The sequence below is a fragment of the Eumetopias jubatus genome, unplaced genomic scaffold, assembly GCF_037043125.1.
Source record: "Eumetopias jubatus isolate StellerSeaLion01/CBP00866 unplaced genomic scaffold, mEumJub1_p1.0 scaffold_2, whole genome shotgun sequence".
Lineage (NCBI taxonomy): Eukaryota > Metazoa > Chordata > Mammalia > Carnivora > Otariidae > Eumetopias > Eumetopias jubatus.
This window is the reverse complement of record NW_028274808.1, coordinates 6,778,556-6,792,209: the sequence shown is the minus strand read 5'-3', so window position 1 is coordinate 6,792,209 and position 13,654 is coordinate 6,778,556. Positions and strand designations below refer to the sequence as shown.

Here is a 13,654-nt window from a genome sequence, read left to right as displayed (position 1 = left end):
AAAAAATGCTTTGTAAATACGGTGATAGAGGTTAACTGGACTTGTGGTGATCATTTTACAACATATACAAACGGTGAATCATTACACCATACAGTTGAAACTACTGTTCGGTCAATTACGCTTCAAAAAAAAAAAAAAGAATAGAAATGATTCTATGATTAAACACATCAGGACAAAAATTTCCCTATTTTTGGATTCCAGAGAAGCAGCTTGTTGCTATCTAGATCTCCCAAGTTCATAACGTGATATCTGTAGCCTTGTGTAAAACGCAACCATAAACAACGGTGATTATGCCACTGTTCAAGTGCTTTAAGGTTTTACAAATGATTCAAGACAAAGAAATAAAGTATATCGAAGCCAACTAATGCCTACACAGAGAAAAAGAAAATATAGAATCTATATAAAATACAAATAATGTCTGCGTAAAAGCATCAGGGAATTATTGAAGAGACCAGGACCAGAGGAGTCAAGACTCTGGAAAGGAGGAGCACTGAGAGGCCAGCTGACAAGCAGTGGATGTTTTTATCCCCAGGAGGATTCATCATTAAGACCCCTGGGGCAGAGGCTGAAGGTCCAGTCTTTGACCAGGCACAGAGAAGTTGCTGAGAAACAAAGACACAAGCTAAGTGTTTATCAGTATCAACAAACTAAAGAGAAAACCAAAGGCTTTGCGGCACCAAATCCCACTAAACAGGGTGTAGTAGAAAACAGATCCTTGCATGTATGTGATTTTATCTTCAAGAAAGTTGCCCAATTCTGAAGCTACAAATGGCAGGATACTAAAAGTGAAGCCGAATTCTTCTGTGAAATGGTGGAAAGTTATCTGTGGTGTATTTTCACTGAGAGATGAAAATGGGAGTTCAGGACCAGTCAGGGGAAGAGATCCTAGTTATCGTGCCAGGCTTTCAGTGGAAAGGTCTAGACGGAGGCATCTGGGTGCCTCAGTCGGTTAAGTGTCTGCCTTCGGCTCAGGTCGTGATCCCAGGGTCCTGGGATCGAGCCCCACGTCAGGCTCCTGCTCAATGGGGAGCCTGCTTCTCCCTCTCCCTCTGCCCCTGCTGTCTCTCTTTCTCTCTCTCTCATAAATAAATAAAAATCTTAAAAAAAAAAAAAAAGGAAAGGAAAGGTCTAGATGGCCACTCTGGCATCAATGTCAAATCAGAAGTCTACCAAGCCTTACCGAAAGTCAGTGAAGCTCCTATTCAAATCAGTCCGGATAAAGCCAACAAGGCCCCACTCCATCTGCTTAGCAGAGGAAACTAGAAACTTTGTGTCTAAGAAAATAATAACGCCTAGAGCTTCAAACATATTTTATAACTAATGACTTGTCTTCAATTACAAAAACCATCCATTCCTACTAAGAGACAGGACGTATATGACAAAAAACAAGAGAAAAAACATCATATAAAACAACAGAGGCGTTCTAGATATTGCAGAGAGAAGCAAAGAAAGATGAAAAGAAAAAATGTGAGTGATTTAATCAGAATAACAGAATCTATAAAAAAAATCAGAAACCCTAGAACTGCAAATAAAATAACCAAAATTATGAACTGTATAAATGGATTTTATAGCAGATTAGACATGGCAGAAAAACATATTAACGAACTATAAAAAAAAGATCAATAGACAATATACAAACTGATGCACAGAAGGGGGAAAAAGAATTCAAATACCTCTGTGAACTCCAAGTAGGATATTTAAAAAGAAAACTGGACCGGGAGGCTGGGGGGCTCAGTTGTTAAGCATCCACCTTTGGCTCAGGTCATGATCCCAGGGTCCTGGGATCGAGTCCCACATCGGGTTCCCTGCTCAGCAGGAAGCCTGCTTCTCCCTCTCCCATTCCCCCTGCTTTTGTTCCTGCTCTCGCTATCTCTCTGTCAAATAAATAAATAAAATCTTTAAAAAAAAAAGAAAAATGGACCAATGAACATAAAATTCAAACTGCTGGAGGCAAAAAAAGCAAACAAAAGGCAAAGTTAAAAGAAAATATACCTTTAAAAGAGCAAAAATACAACTATGGGCTAATTTGTAAATAGGTATTCTGAAAGCCCAAAGACAGTGAAATGTGAAATGTGTTTCATTTTTTTTTTTAGCTTTAGTGAGGAATACTTGAAAGATAAAAATTATATTTAAAGTGAAATAAAGGAAAGAATATATTATCTAACATTTCCCTATTCTAGGTAACAAAACAAAAAGACTAAGTATTAAAAACACAAAGTGAGATACAAAGAACAAAGAAATGAACAGGGGTTTATTCTATTAGGGCTTCTTAGTCAAAATCTGTTTTTCCATAGTCATTCCTTGAAGTAAAAAGCTCCATCGATGTGGTGAGTGATGGAGACTTTGGCCCATGAGCTCACACCATGGCCCTCCGGCAGCAGCGGTCCAGTCTCCCGCAGCCAGATCCGCCCAGGGAACCACCGGCCGTCCGGCAGCTGAAACAGGTGCATGGGACCGCGCTGGATTCCTGGACTCACCCAGACTTCTCTTCTGCCTTTGTAGCTCTGTAGCCATTTTCTCAAATTTCTTTTGAAGCCTTTTATCATGTTCCGGTGTTTTAGGAATAAAATCTTTGGGCTGCATACACTTCCTCTGTGCAGAAAGGACATAAAAATGAATACTACTGTACCACAGCTGTGTAACGAGACAACCTGTTCCCAACGCTTCTGATACCTGTCAACAACACCGCAAGTAAAACCTTCTGACAGAGGCATTTCTTGCACTGCATGTGAAACCACAATATTTCCTTCTTTCCGCGCCTAAGAACTGAAGCAGAACTGAAAGACTAGATACAAGACTGTACACTAAGTAGCTACGTTTTTCTGAGGCATTTTCAGGATCCCAGCAATCTTAGTTTCCATGAAGGTTCTTAAACAAAATGAGTCGTTTTCCTTATTTTTGTTACTCTAAAATTATCTCTCCTCCTTCCCCCTCCCCCAAAATCATAACATGGTAACAAAGTACAAAAACAATTATTGTCTAACTACCAAAGAAAAGAACCAATATTGAATCCTGCTATATTGCCTTTAAATCACAGTAATTCTATCCAGCCAGTAAAACCCCAAAACTCGAAATACACATACAAGGTGTGACAAAGAGGATGAAGCCTGAGGCTAATGTCCAAAGAATGTCTTCGGTTAACTTTCCCACACCCACACCTGTGTTCTTGACTGAGCATCTTGCTCTCACTCATTATTTAACAAAAATATATGTGTCAGGCACTGGTCTTAGAACAGAAGAAGATTCTGGCTATCAGGAGCTTATACTCTATTATAAAGAATGACAGAAAATAAACATCATTAATAAGTAAAATAGAGGTTATGTGTGTCAAGAGGGTTAATTCCAGCAGGCCTGGAACTGGCCTGAACTGTTTTCCCCGAAGTACAAGCACAGCATGCAATGTCCTAACGAACAATGTTGCTTTGTAACCATGAGTCCAGAGAATCCGGGAGCATTTGTACTCCCAGAGCTGGTCAACTGCCTATCACCAGTGGGAGGGCTCTGCTGTTGGGGGAGGTAATGTACTGACAAGAGAGGTACATGACCAGCACAACACAAGAGTCTCCCCTGGGCCTCCCTGGTCCCAGGGTGCTCCCCAGATTCTCAAACATTATCCTTTAGGGTCCTGTGAATCTTTGTTGGCAACTGAACCCCAGCTAACTGCCACCCTTATTACAGTATATCAGAAAGGGGCGAGTCCCCGGGACAGACAGGAAAACAGCACGAGAGTGGGATCAGGAGAGCTGGAGCAGTGGGAGACACCACTGTACACAGGGCAGTCAGAGGGGGTCTCCCTGAGACAAGAACTCTGGCACAAAGCCCTACCAAAGTTAGAAAAATGGTCACGCGCATGAAGTTTGGGGCAAGCATGTTCCAGATAGAGGGAACAGATATGCAATGCAATGGCTCTAAATCACAAGTACGCTTGGTGAATTTAAGAACAGCAAGCAAGAGGGTCAGGCTGGCAACAGAAAGAAGGGAGAGGGAAGCCAAGAACCTTGTCAAAGAGCCCAAAATAATATGGTCTGAAGTCATGTTCGCTTTGCAACTGCACTTACAAAAGGGAAAGGAAATGTTTTCAGGCACAAGTGGACATTTAAATGAAGTGGGTAAGCAGTCATTACTTATGCTTCAGATCAGGGAAAATGACAAAGATTAATAATATGCAGCACTAGTCACTGTGTCAAGAAACAGGTACCCCTGTACACTAGTGGTGGAACTGTTAAAGTGCATGTACATTTGACCCAGTCACTTCATTTCTAGACAATCCACCTGGAGAAATAAAATCAAACATGTCACATAAACAACGTGCTTAGTAAAAACTGACAATGATTTAAGGGTGCACGAATCCAAGACCGACACACTGATGCTGTATAATAAATATGGAAGAGTGAAGAGCTACTATACACTGTCATGAAATGGTCAAACACACTGTTACGTGAAGAAGAAAAAAGCAATCTCCCAGACAATACATGTAACACAGAACCTCACTGTACAAAACGTGTGTGCGCGTTTGTGTGCATATGCGTGCATGTGTCTGTAATGTACGTGTACTGGAGACCATCCGCAAGGACCCAAGTCAAACCAAAAATTGCTTATTTTGAGGAAAGAGACATTAAAAGAGGTATTTGCCTTTATCTGTGTTTACCCAATGTTTTACGATGAAAATACACTCATATTATTAATGTGTTTTTAAAATAAGTCCTTTATTTCTAAAAGGGCAGACACAGCTATTGCTTGGCATATCACTTAAGAGTGGGGACTTAGAGGCTCTATTCACCTCTAATCGAAGGAAATCTGGACAGAGACTGGAGTTAAGTTTGTCCATCACTCTAACTGAAGAAGATCTGGACAGAGACTGGAGTTAAATTTGTCCATCACTCTAACTGAAGGAGATCCGGACAGAAACTGGAGTTAAGTTTGTCCATCACTGCCCTGCAAATCCCGGCCTGCCCGAGATGAAATGTCTGAGATACAGGATTCACCATTTACAGAAAATCTGAGACGCCCACAGGATCGTCTTCCTTAACCTACAGGAAATGTATGGGTCTAGTCTGTCTAACTCAGTTTGGACAAAGCCTGCAAATCTCCTCCCCAACAGGGATCCTCATGTGAAAACAAAGCAACTCTGACGTTTCCTAGTAAACCAGTTTACCTCAAATAAAGAAATCACAATTAAAACTTTTAAATAATAAAAGAGTGAAAATGTTGTGAATCAAATGTGAACTAGACCTCAGAGGAAAGCAGTGTCTTTATGTTTGCACTTAACTATTTAATAAATAACTTGGATATTTCTGCATCCGACTTGAGAATTTCCAGCTAAACAGCAGTACAAAGGTATCTTGCTGCAGACATAAAAAACCGAATTCTGAAGCAGTTCCCAGTGCACCTGCATGGCTGCTGGTCTCCTGGCAACTTTTAGTTTTCCACTGGCCAGACACAGCTCTTCCACTTCTCACAAATTACATCAAGGCATTTAAAGGATACACTAATGTCTGTAACTTTCTTAAAACCCCTATGTGGAAAGAACAGTATCATCAACTCCAACACTTAAAACACCTCTTAATATATAATATATATATTCCACAAAGTGTCATTTTCTAGGAATAAAAGAATGAATACACTCATAACTGCCACTGTCGAAATCACATACTTACTTTTTTTTTAATTAGGCTTGGTAGGTGTTCCCTAGTGTTAGCTGCAGGGAAGAGTGCTTCATCGATGTGTGCTCCAGCTGTCCGGCATCTGTGTGATTAAATTAACAGAGCATAATGTGTTCCTGTTAGCCACACAGCATCGCATCAGCGCATATATATCACTCAGCAATTTAAGAGATGCACAGGCCATGTGAATAGACATGACTTTTACAGTAAGTACATCTATAACCAAATACAAAGGGCAATATAAATTCAACTTTCCAAAACAGTCTCTCTACAGTGTTTTTAAAGCATAAAGGAGAAGTGAGAAGCAGCTAAGGGAAGCGGTTTTTATGCAGTAACTTTAGACTTGTAACAGCCTTCAGACTGAGGAGAGCGGGGCACACACACGGTATAAGCATATGCTGTTAAATGAATAGTAGAAGGGTAAACAGGACATGAAAGGAATAACCTAGAGCTAGAAGGGCCCTAAAGAAATTCGGCCAGAAAGATTATCTTGCCCCCAAAACTGATGTTTCAACGGAGAGCTGGCTGGGCGATCCCAGCTTCTCCAGGCTGTGCCCCACCACCCGTAACTGTCTGTCATCAGTCTGTCATTTCCACTCTCCCTACACTGCCTTCACACCTCCCTGCCTGTCTTGGGAATCCCCGGACCATTACCTACTTCCAAGCATTCAGACACTCAAATCTAAACAATTACAATAATTTTCTAAATGATCTCCTTACCTATAGTTCCTACTCTTCTCATTCATTCATATTATTACTGAAAGATTAAGCTTAAAACGTTTTATTCATCTCTCCACAACCCTGATCAAAAGCCTTCAATCATTCCTGTGTTTACAAAATAATCTTACCTACCTGTTGTTTCAATCTTTTTAAAATACAGCCCCTACACGCATCTCCGACTATATTTCATAAACCTGTCACTGTTCAACATTTAGTATGCAAATGACAGTTGAAAATATAATTAAAATACAATGCAAAAGAAGAATAGGGCAAATATATCAAATTCATATAGAAAACTTTCTTATATATATTAAGAATGGGGCGCCTGGGTGGCTCAGTTGTTAAGCATCTGCCTTTGGCTGAGGTCATGACCCCAGGGTCCTGGGATTGAGCCCCGCCTCGGGCTCCCTGCTCCGCGGGAAGCCTGCTTCTCCCTCTCCCGCTCCCCCTGCTTGTGTTCCCTCTCTGGCTGTATCTCTCACTGTCAAATAAATAAAATCTTTAAAAATATATATATATTAAGAATAAACACAAAACTTCAGAAACGTAAATATGATGCTGTATATTATATATAACACAGTATTTCTCATTTTAAGCAAAGTCTGGAAGATTACACACCAAACTGACAATACTACTTACCGCTAGGCTAATGAATTTCAAAGTGTAGTAGAAGACCCCTGGAGTCCCTAAGCCCCTTCTGAGGGCATGTGAGGTCAGTACCGTTTTTTAGCACAAGAAGGCTTCATTTGCCTTTCTCATTTCTCTCTCATGAGCATACAATGAAGTTAAAGCTGTGTGTGTGTGTGTGTGTGTGTGTGATCCCGATACATTGCAGAGGCAGACAGAACAATGCAACTGTCTTTTAAGCCAGCCATGAAAGAAGTTTGCAAAAAATGCAAAAAATTAAAAAAAAAAAACACAGCACAATAATTATAATAAGAGAACAACAACAAGGTAGAGCAGAAGCCAGAGAGCACAAGTGATACTACGGGAGCCAGGAGAAGCTTTAGGTGGGAGGCGACCACCAGATTAAATTCTGATGAGGAGGCAGATTTGGGAGGATGCAGATCTTCCGTCTGGAAGAAGAGCACAGACAAAAGCCCAAGCAAAGCGAACAAAAGCATGACAACCCTGGGAAAACAGACACCACTTGGTGTGACTGCAGTGAATGCACTGGAGCAAGGATTTCCAAGGACAAGGAGGTCACACAGGTCGCCCGGAGGGCTGTGTCTGCTGCCAAGCCCATGGGCTTCAACGGCCCTCGTGCTGCGGGTCCCAGGTGCTAGGCGAGGTGGGGGGCCCTGGACAGGCCACTCTGCAGGATGTGTTTCAGCACAGGAATACTGAGGGCAAGGAGTCCGGTCAGGGACTGTGGGGGTAGGAGACGCCACAAGTTTCACCAAAGCTGTGGGACTGGGTGGAGATCTTTGAATGAGCAGTATTTAGAAATAAAAATGGAATGTTCCTGAGCTCTTGTTACAACTGGTGGACTGAGCACATATGTTTTTCTCTCCTGCCCTCGAAACCCCATTCAAATGAGAGTAAAGTAAAACAAAATGACACAGACCAACAGAAATAAAGAGTAGATAAGAGATGTCTGGGGAACTGAAAAGCAAATACAGAAAAGGAAACCCAAGCCTGGAAGCTGGACGAGGGAGGACAAGGGACTGAACTCCTCTCCTCAGACCTCAAGGGCTCCGGCAGCAAGGGTGGGTCTGAGGAACAACAGCAGCCGCACCCCAACTGTGCCCACAGTCAGGGCCACTGAACCCCACTTGCTCCTGCCACCAAAGCAGGTGACAGGCTCGGTTTTCAGACGACTAGGACCAGGGGCGTGCTGGACTCAAGGATACCAGGCTGAGCTCAGGTAGGACAAAGTTTCACACAAAAGGAAATGTATCTGTGTGCATTTTCAGATTCAGCTAAAAACAACTTTCCCGGTTGTAATAATGTAAAGCAAAATGGCTGATTTAGCTCATCAGCTGCAGATTTTATTCATTGAATCAGGAGAGAAGCAGTGTGGGTGCAATGAGTAGGGGCACGTACATAGCGTGGGGTCCCCCAGAACATGGCCGCTTGGAGAGCTAAATTTGCATTTCCCAACTACAAAATCTAGACAGTACCAGAAACTGGAAAGTAAGGCAGCAGTGGGGCCATGGTAACTGGGAGTACAGAGGTCAAGACAGCTGCAGCAAGATGCACGGGTGGAGAGGTGTTACCTCTGGGGAACTGGAACTGGGGGAAGGGGTTAAAAAGGGACCATGTTTCACTACAAGCCTTGTAATAATAGCTGACTTCTCTCTTTCCTGTGTGTGAGGGGCCCTCTCTCCATAACAGGATGGGAACAGGAAACTAGGCATTCTGATTCAAAGGGCTCTGGCTGGCACAACAGGGAAAGAAATGGCACCTAAACCAAGACAGAAAATGAAGTCAGGAGGTAGTTAACAGAAGACAGCAAGTTCTCCTGCGCTTCATCCACAAGAATTCGCCCAGCAGGCAGCCCCACATGTACGTCTGACACTGAGAGGGCATACTGAGGAATAAAGATAGAGACGTGCATAAAATTCAAATCCCTTCCACAGCCCTGCAGGAACACATCCCTGCCTCTAAGCTTCCTCTCCCCAGAGATCTCAACCACGGACACTCTGAGATCCTCACACACACTGGCGTTACCCCATCTCAGGCCATGACCTGTTCCTCAGAAAACTGGTCCCCAAGTCTCTGAACACCTAGTTCCTTCTCGTCTTCTTTGCCTGAGCTCACAGGTCACCAACTACAAGAGGCCTCCACAGCCACTGTCAGGACAAACGGGCACTGTGGCTAAGACCCTCCTGTTCCCTTCAGGGGATTCACTAAACCCTGCACTTACAAAACTTGTTTCTTTCATAAAAACTAAGTTCCATGAAGGGAGCGGATACGCCTGTCTAGTTAAAACAGTAACCTCCGGGCCTGGCAGTAAGTACTCAAAAGATATTTTCTGAAGGAGCAAATGTCATCACTGTAGAAAGAGACACTCTGACCTCATCTTAAACACACACACGTGCACGCACACATGCTCTAGGTCACGGAACTAAACATAAAGGCCAAAACTATAAACTCCCAGAAGAAAATGGAAGAAAAGATTCACAATTTCGAAGTAAGCCAAGACACTCAGACAGAATATCAAAAACACAAAGGATGAAAGAAGAAAATGAAAAACTGCACTTCAACAAAATAAAAAACTGGTGTTTTGAAAGACACAGCAAAGAAAATGAAAAGTCAGTCACAGACTGAGAGCAGATATTTACAGTATGTGTATCTGACCAAAAATATTGATATGAATAATATACAAAAATCACCTGTACCTCAATATCAGAAAGACAAAAACCCAATTTTTACAAATGGGCAAAAGATTTAAACCAAAGACAAATAGTCACTAAGCATGTAATCTTACACTCAGGACAAGTCATCAGGGAAATACATACCAAAGCCAGAGGGGATCCTCAAATGTATGGTTAATTGATTTTTTATTTTTTTTTTAAGAGAGAGAGGAAGAGGGATCATGGGCAGGGCGGGGGAAGGGAGGTGACCTCAAGCAGACTCCCTGATGAGTGCAGAGCCTGAAGCAGAGCTCACAACCATGAGATCATGATCTGAGCCAACATCAAGAGTGGGATGCTTAACTGACTAAACCACCCAGAAGCCCCTGGTTAAATGATTTTGACTCTTGTCAAAATCAGTGACAGAAGTCACCGGGAAAGAATCATCTTTTCAACAATAGTGCTGGGACAACCAGATACCCACACAAAAAAGGATGAAATCAGACCCCTACCTCACACCAAGCTAACTCCAAATCGACTGAAGATCTAAACTGTCAGAGCTAAAACTATAAGATTCTCAGAAGAAAATATAGAAGTAAATCTTCCTGATCTCGGATTTGTCAATAATTTCTTCACTGACATCGAAAGCATAAGAAACAAAAAATAAACTGGACTTCATTAGTATTAGAACCTTTTGCTTCAAAGGAAACTGTAAAGGACATATATAAAAACAACCACCCACAAAATGGGAAAAAATACTTACAAATCATACATGATATGGATATATGTGATACAGCCATACAATGGAATATTATTTGATAATTTAAAAAAAGTGAAATTCTGATACATGCTACAACATGGAGGAATCTTGAAAACACTATTTGAAGAGAAAGCCAGACACAAAGACCACACACTGTATGATTCCACTTACATGACATATTCAGAAGATGCAAATCCATGGAGACAGAGAGTAGATTAGTATTTGCCCTGGGCTGGGGGGTATGGAGGGTGATGTAAAGGGTACAAGGTCGCATTCTAGAGTATGAGAATGTTTTAAATTGATTGTGTTGGTGGCTACAAAACTCTAATTATATTAAAAAACAATGAATTATAGGGGCCCCTGGCTGGCTCAGTCGGTAGAGCATGTGATTCTTGATCTCAAGGTCACGAGTTCCTGCCTCATGCTGGGTGTAGAGTTTACTTAAAAACAACAAGGGGCACCTGGTGGCTTGGTAGGTTAAGCATCAGACTCTTGATTTCACCTCAGGGCATGATCTCAGGGTTGTGAGATCCAGCCCCAACTAGGGCCTCCACGCTCAGCGGGGAGTCTGCTTGAGATTCTTTCCCTCTGCCCCTCCCCCCACTCGTGCACACACGTGTGCTTTCTCCCTCTCAAATAAATAAAATCTTTAAAAAACAACAACATAAAAGATGACTGAATTGTACATTTCTGATGGGTGAATTATATAAAAAAAAATTCTACAAAAAAATAAACATATGAGATACCACTACAAATCCACTAGAATGGCTAAAATTAAAGACTGGTAAATCGCAAGCATTGGTGAAAATGTGGAGCAAATGGAATATTCATGCACTGCCAGTAGGAATGTAAAAGACACAACCACCTTGGAAAACAGTTTGGGTAACGGGCCAAAAGTGATGAAAACATATAAGGACAAGAATGTGATTATTCATAGCAATTTTACTCATAATAACCAAAAACAGAAAACTACCCAAATGTCCATTAACATGTGAATGGATAAACAAACTGTGGTATAGCTATACAACAGAATACTATTCAGCTCTAAAAAAAATTAAAATATCGATACACATAACAACAAGGATAAATTTCAAAAACATCATGTTGAACAAAACCAGCCAGGCACAAAATAACACATACTGGATGAGTCCCTTCATATAAGACCCCAGAATAAGCAAAGCTACGCTGCAGGGCCAGAAACCAGGTGAGCGGTAGCCCTGCGGTACAGCTGTGTCAAGGGTCCAAGGGGGCTCGGGGCAGGGAGGAGGACTGCTAAGGGGCACAGGGGAGCTTCTCGGGGTGATGAAAATGTTCACGCCACTTTGACTATGGGAGTGATGGTAACGCGGGTATTACGTTTATCAAAACTCAGTGAACTGTATACTTCAAATGGATTACACTTCATTTTATGTAAATTACATTTTTGTAAGGTTGATTTTTTTAAAAAAACAAAGTAATCACCTAAGCCCAGAGAAAGCAGATAGTGAATGGGGTAGGCAGAATAATGGATCTAAATGAAAGAAAATGAGAGAAACGGGCACTAATGACAAACTGAACAAGGAGAAAAATATTTCTTAGGAATGCCTCTTTTTAAACAAAGGTCCGTTAATAACCAATTTGAACCCTGAACAGGGCCTACCACCTTCTTCTTACTCAAGTGAAACGTCACCTATTTCCCACTGTTATAAGCAACAAAACAGCAAAAGCAACAAAACACCAGGAAGCATCCTGACATAAGACTTGGATGAAAAGAATCAACTCGGGCGCCTGGGTGGCTCAGTGGGTTGAGCGACTGCCTTCGGCGCAGGTCATGATCCTGGAGTCCCGGGATCGAGTCCCGCATCGGGCTCCCTGCTCGGCGGGGGGTCTGCTTCTCCCTCTGACCCTCCCCCCTCTCATGCTCTCTCTCTCTCTCAAAATAAATAAATAAATAAAATCTTTAAAAAAAAAAGAATCAGGATAACTGCACCATCATATCCATGGTATTTAAGTTATAATCAGCAGCATCATAAAGCTCAGCCAGCTCATAAGAACCTCATACCAATCCTGGTGGATAAATACTGTCTTATCATTTTCTCACATTAACAACTGAGGACACTGAGGATCACAGGAGATCATTTGCCCAAGTTCATGAAACTCATAAGTATCCTCTACCTGTTAGTAATTTGGGGAAAGGCTTGATTCAACTGGGTAAAACGTGTGCCTGACCCAGGTGATGTAGAAGATATATTCGTCTTTACTGGCAGTAAGTGTCCCAACAATTTATCTGTCACTTGGTGGCATGGAAGATGCACAGACACACTTCCTGAATCGACGTGGGTTTATATAAGACCTCTCACAACAAAGAAACAGGTGGCCCGTAATACTGGTGATGCCATTCTATGCATGCAAACAACTTGTGTGCTCACACGCTTAGTAAAATACTGCACAGCCACCACATTAAAACCCGTGTTTATCAGGCACTCAATCAAAATCTACTGAATGAATAAAAGCTCACCAGTTGGATTTCTGCTTTTCTTCAGAAATGTAAAATACCACTATGCTCCCATCTAGTGGTCAAGCAGAAGTGTTCCAAGCGATTCCCTTAAAAGCAGAACCAACTTTTTTGATCCCCAATTGCTGCTACTTCAGAGCCAACAGGGAACAAAGCAGCTTGTGTCATCCTTCCCTCTGGGAAGCCCTGCCTGGACTCATTCCAAGGAGCTCTTTCTCCCTGGAGAGCTAAGGAATGGTGGCACTTCCCACTGCAAGCCTGCTCCACTGCCCTCCCATCCAATCAACTCCACTAGTTATGCCAAACACACCCTATGTCACCAGCCCCATCCGTGTTGCCCTCACTCACTACCTCTTCAAAAGCTAGGGCAATGGAAAACTATCTGATCTGTGGGAGAAGAATCCCTTTCAACAGTAAGATGGAACAAGACAATGTGGAGGACCTCCCTCAGGGAAGAGTGAGGAAGAGGGATGTGTGCACACTTTCACCCTGCACAAAGCAAGACCCACAGTCACAGTGGGAGCTCAAACAGTCAGAAACCATAGACACAAACTGAACTGTGGAAGCAGTATTTTGGACTCAAAATCTCCTTCACTCCTAAAAAATTCAAGGATCTCAAAGCCTTTTTATTTGAGTTATACTTATGATACTTATTGTAACAAATTAAAACTGAGTTCTTAAAAAAATAAATAAAACTGAGTTCTTAAAATATGTAATT

At 42.0% G+C, this 13,654-nt stretch overlaps 1 protein-coding gene across 3 annotated transcripts in view; it reads right to left on the bottom strand.

Annotated features, from left to right (window-relative positions):
• MCPH1 (microcephalin 1) overlaps positions 1–13,654 on the bottom strand; it is a 249,919-nt gene that overhangs the window by 202,764 nt on the left and 33,501 nt on the right. For all 3 annotated transcript variants that reach the window (XM_028099833.2, XM_028099834.2, XM_028099835.2), the window contains 2 exons: positions 5,658–5,745; positions 2,478–2,592 (listed from right to left, as the gene is read on the bottom strand). In XM_028099833.2, coding sequence (XP_027955634.2) covers positions 2,478–2,592; positions 5,658–5,745 — 203 coding nt within the window. The remainder of the gene's footprint in view (positions 1–2,477; positions 2,593–5,657; positions 5,746–13,654) is intronic.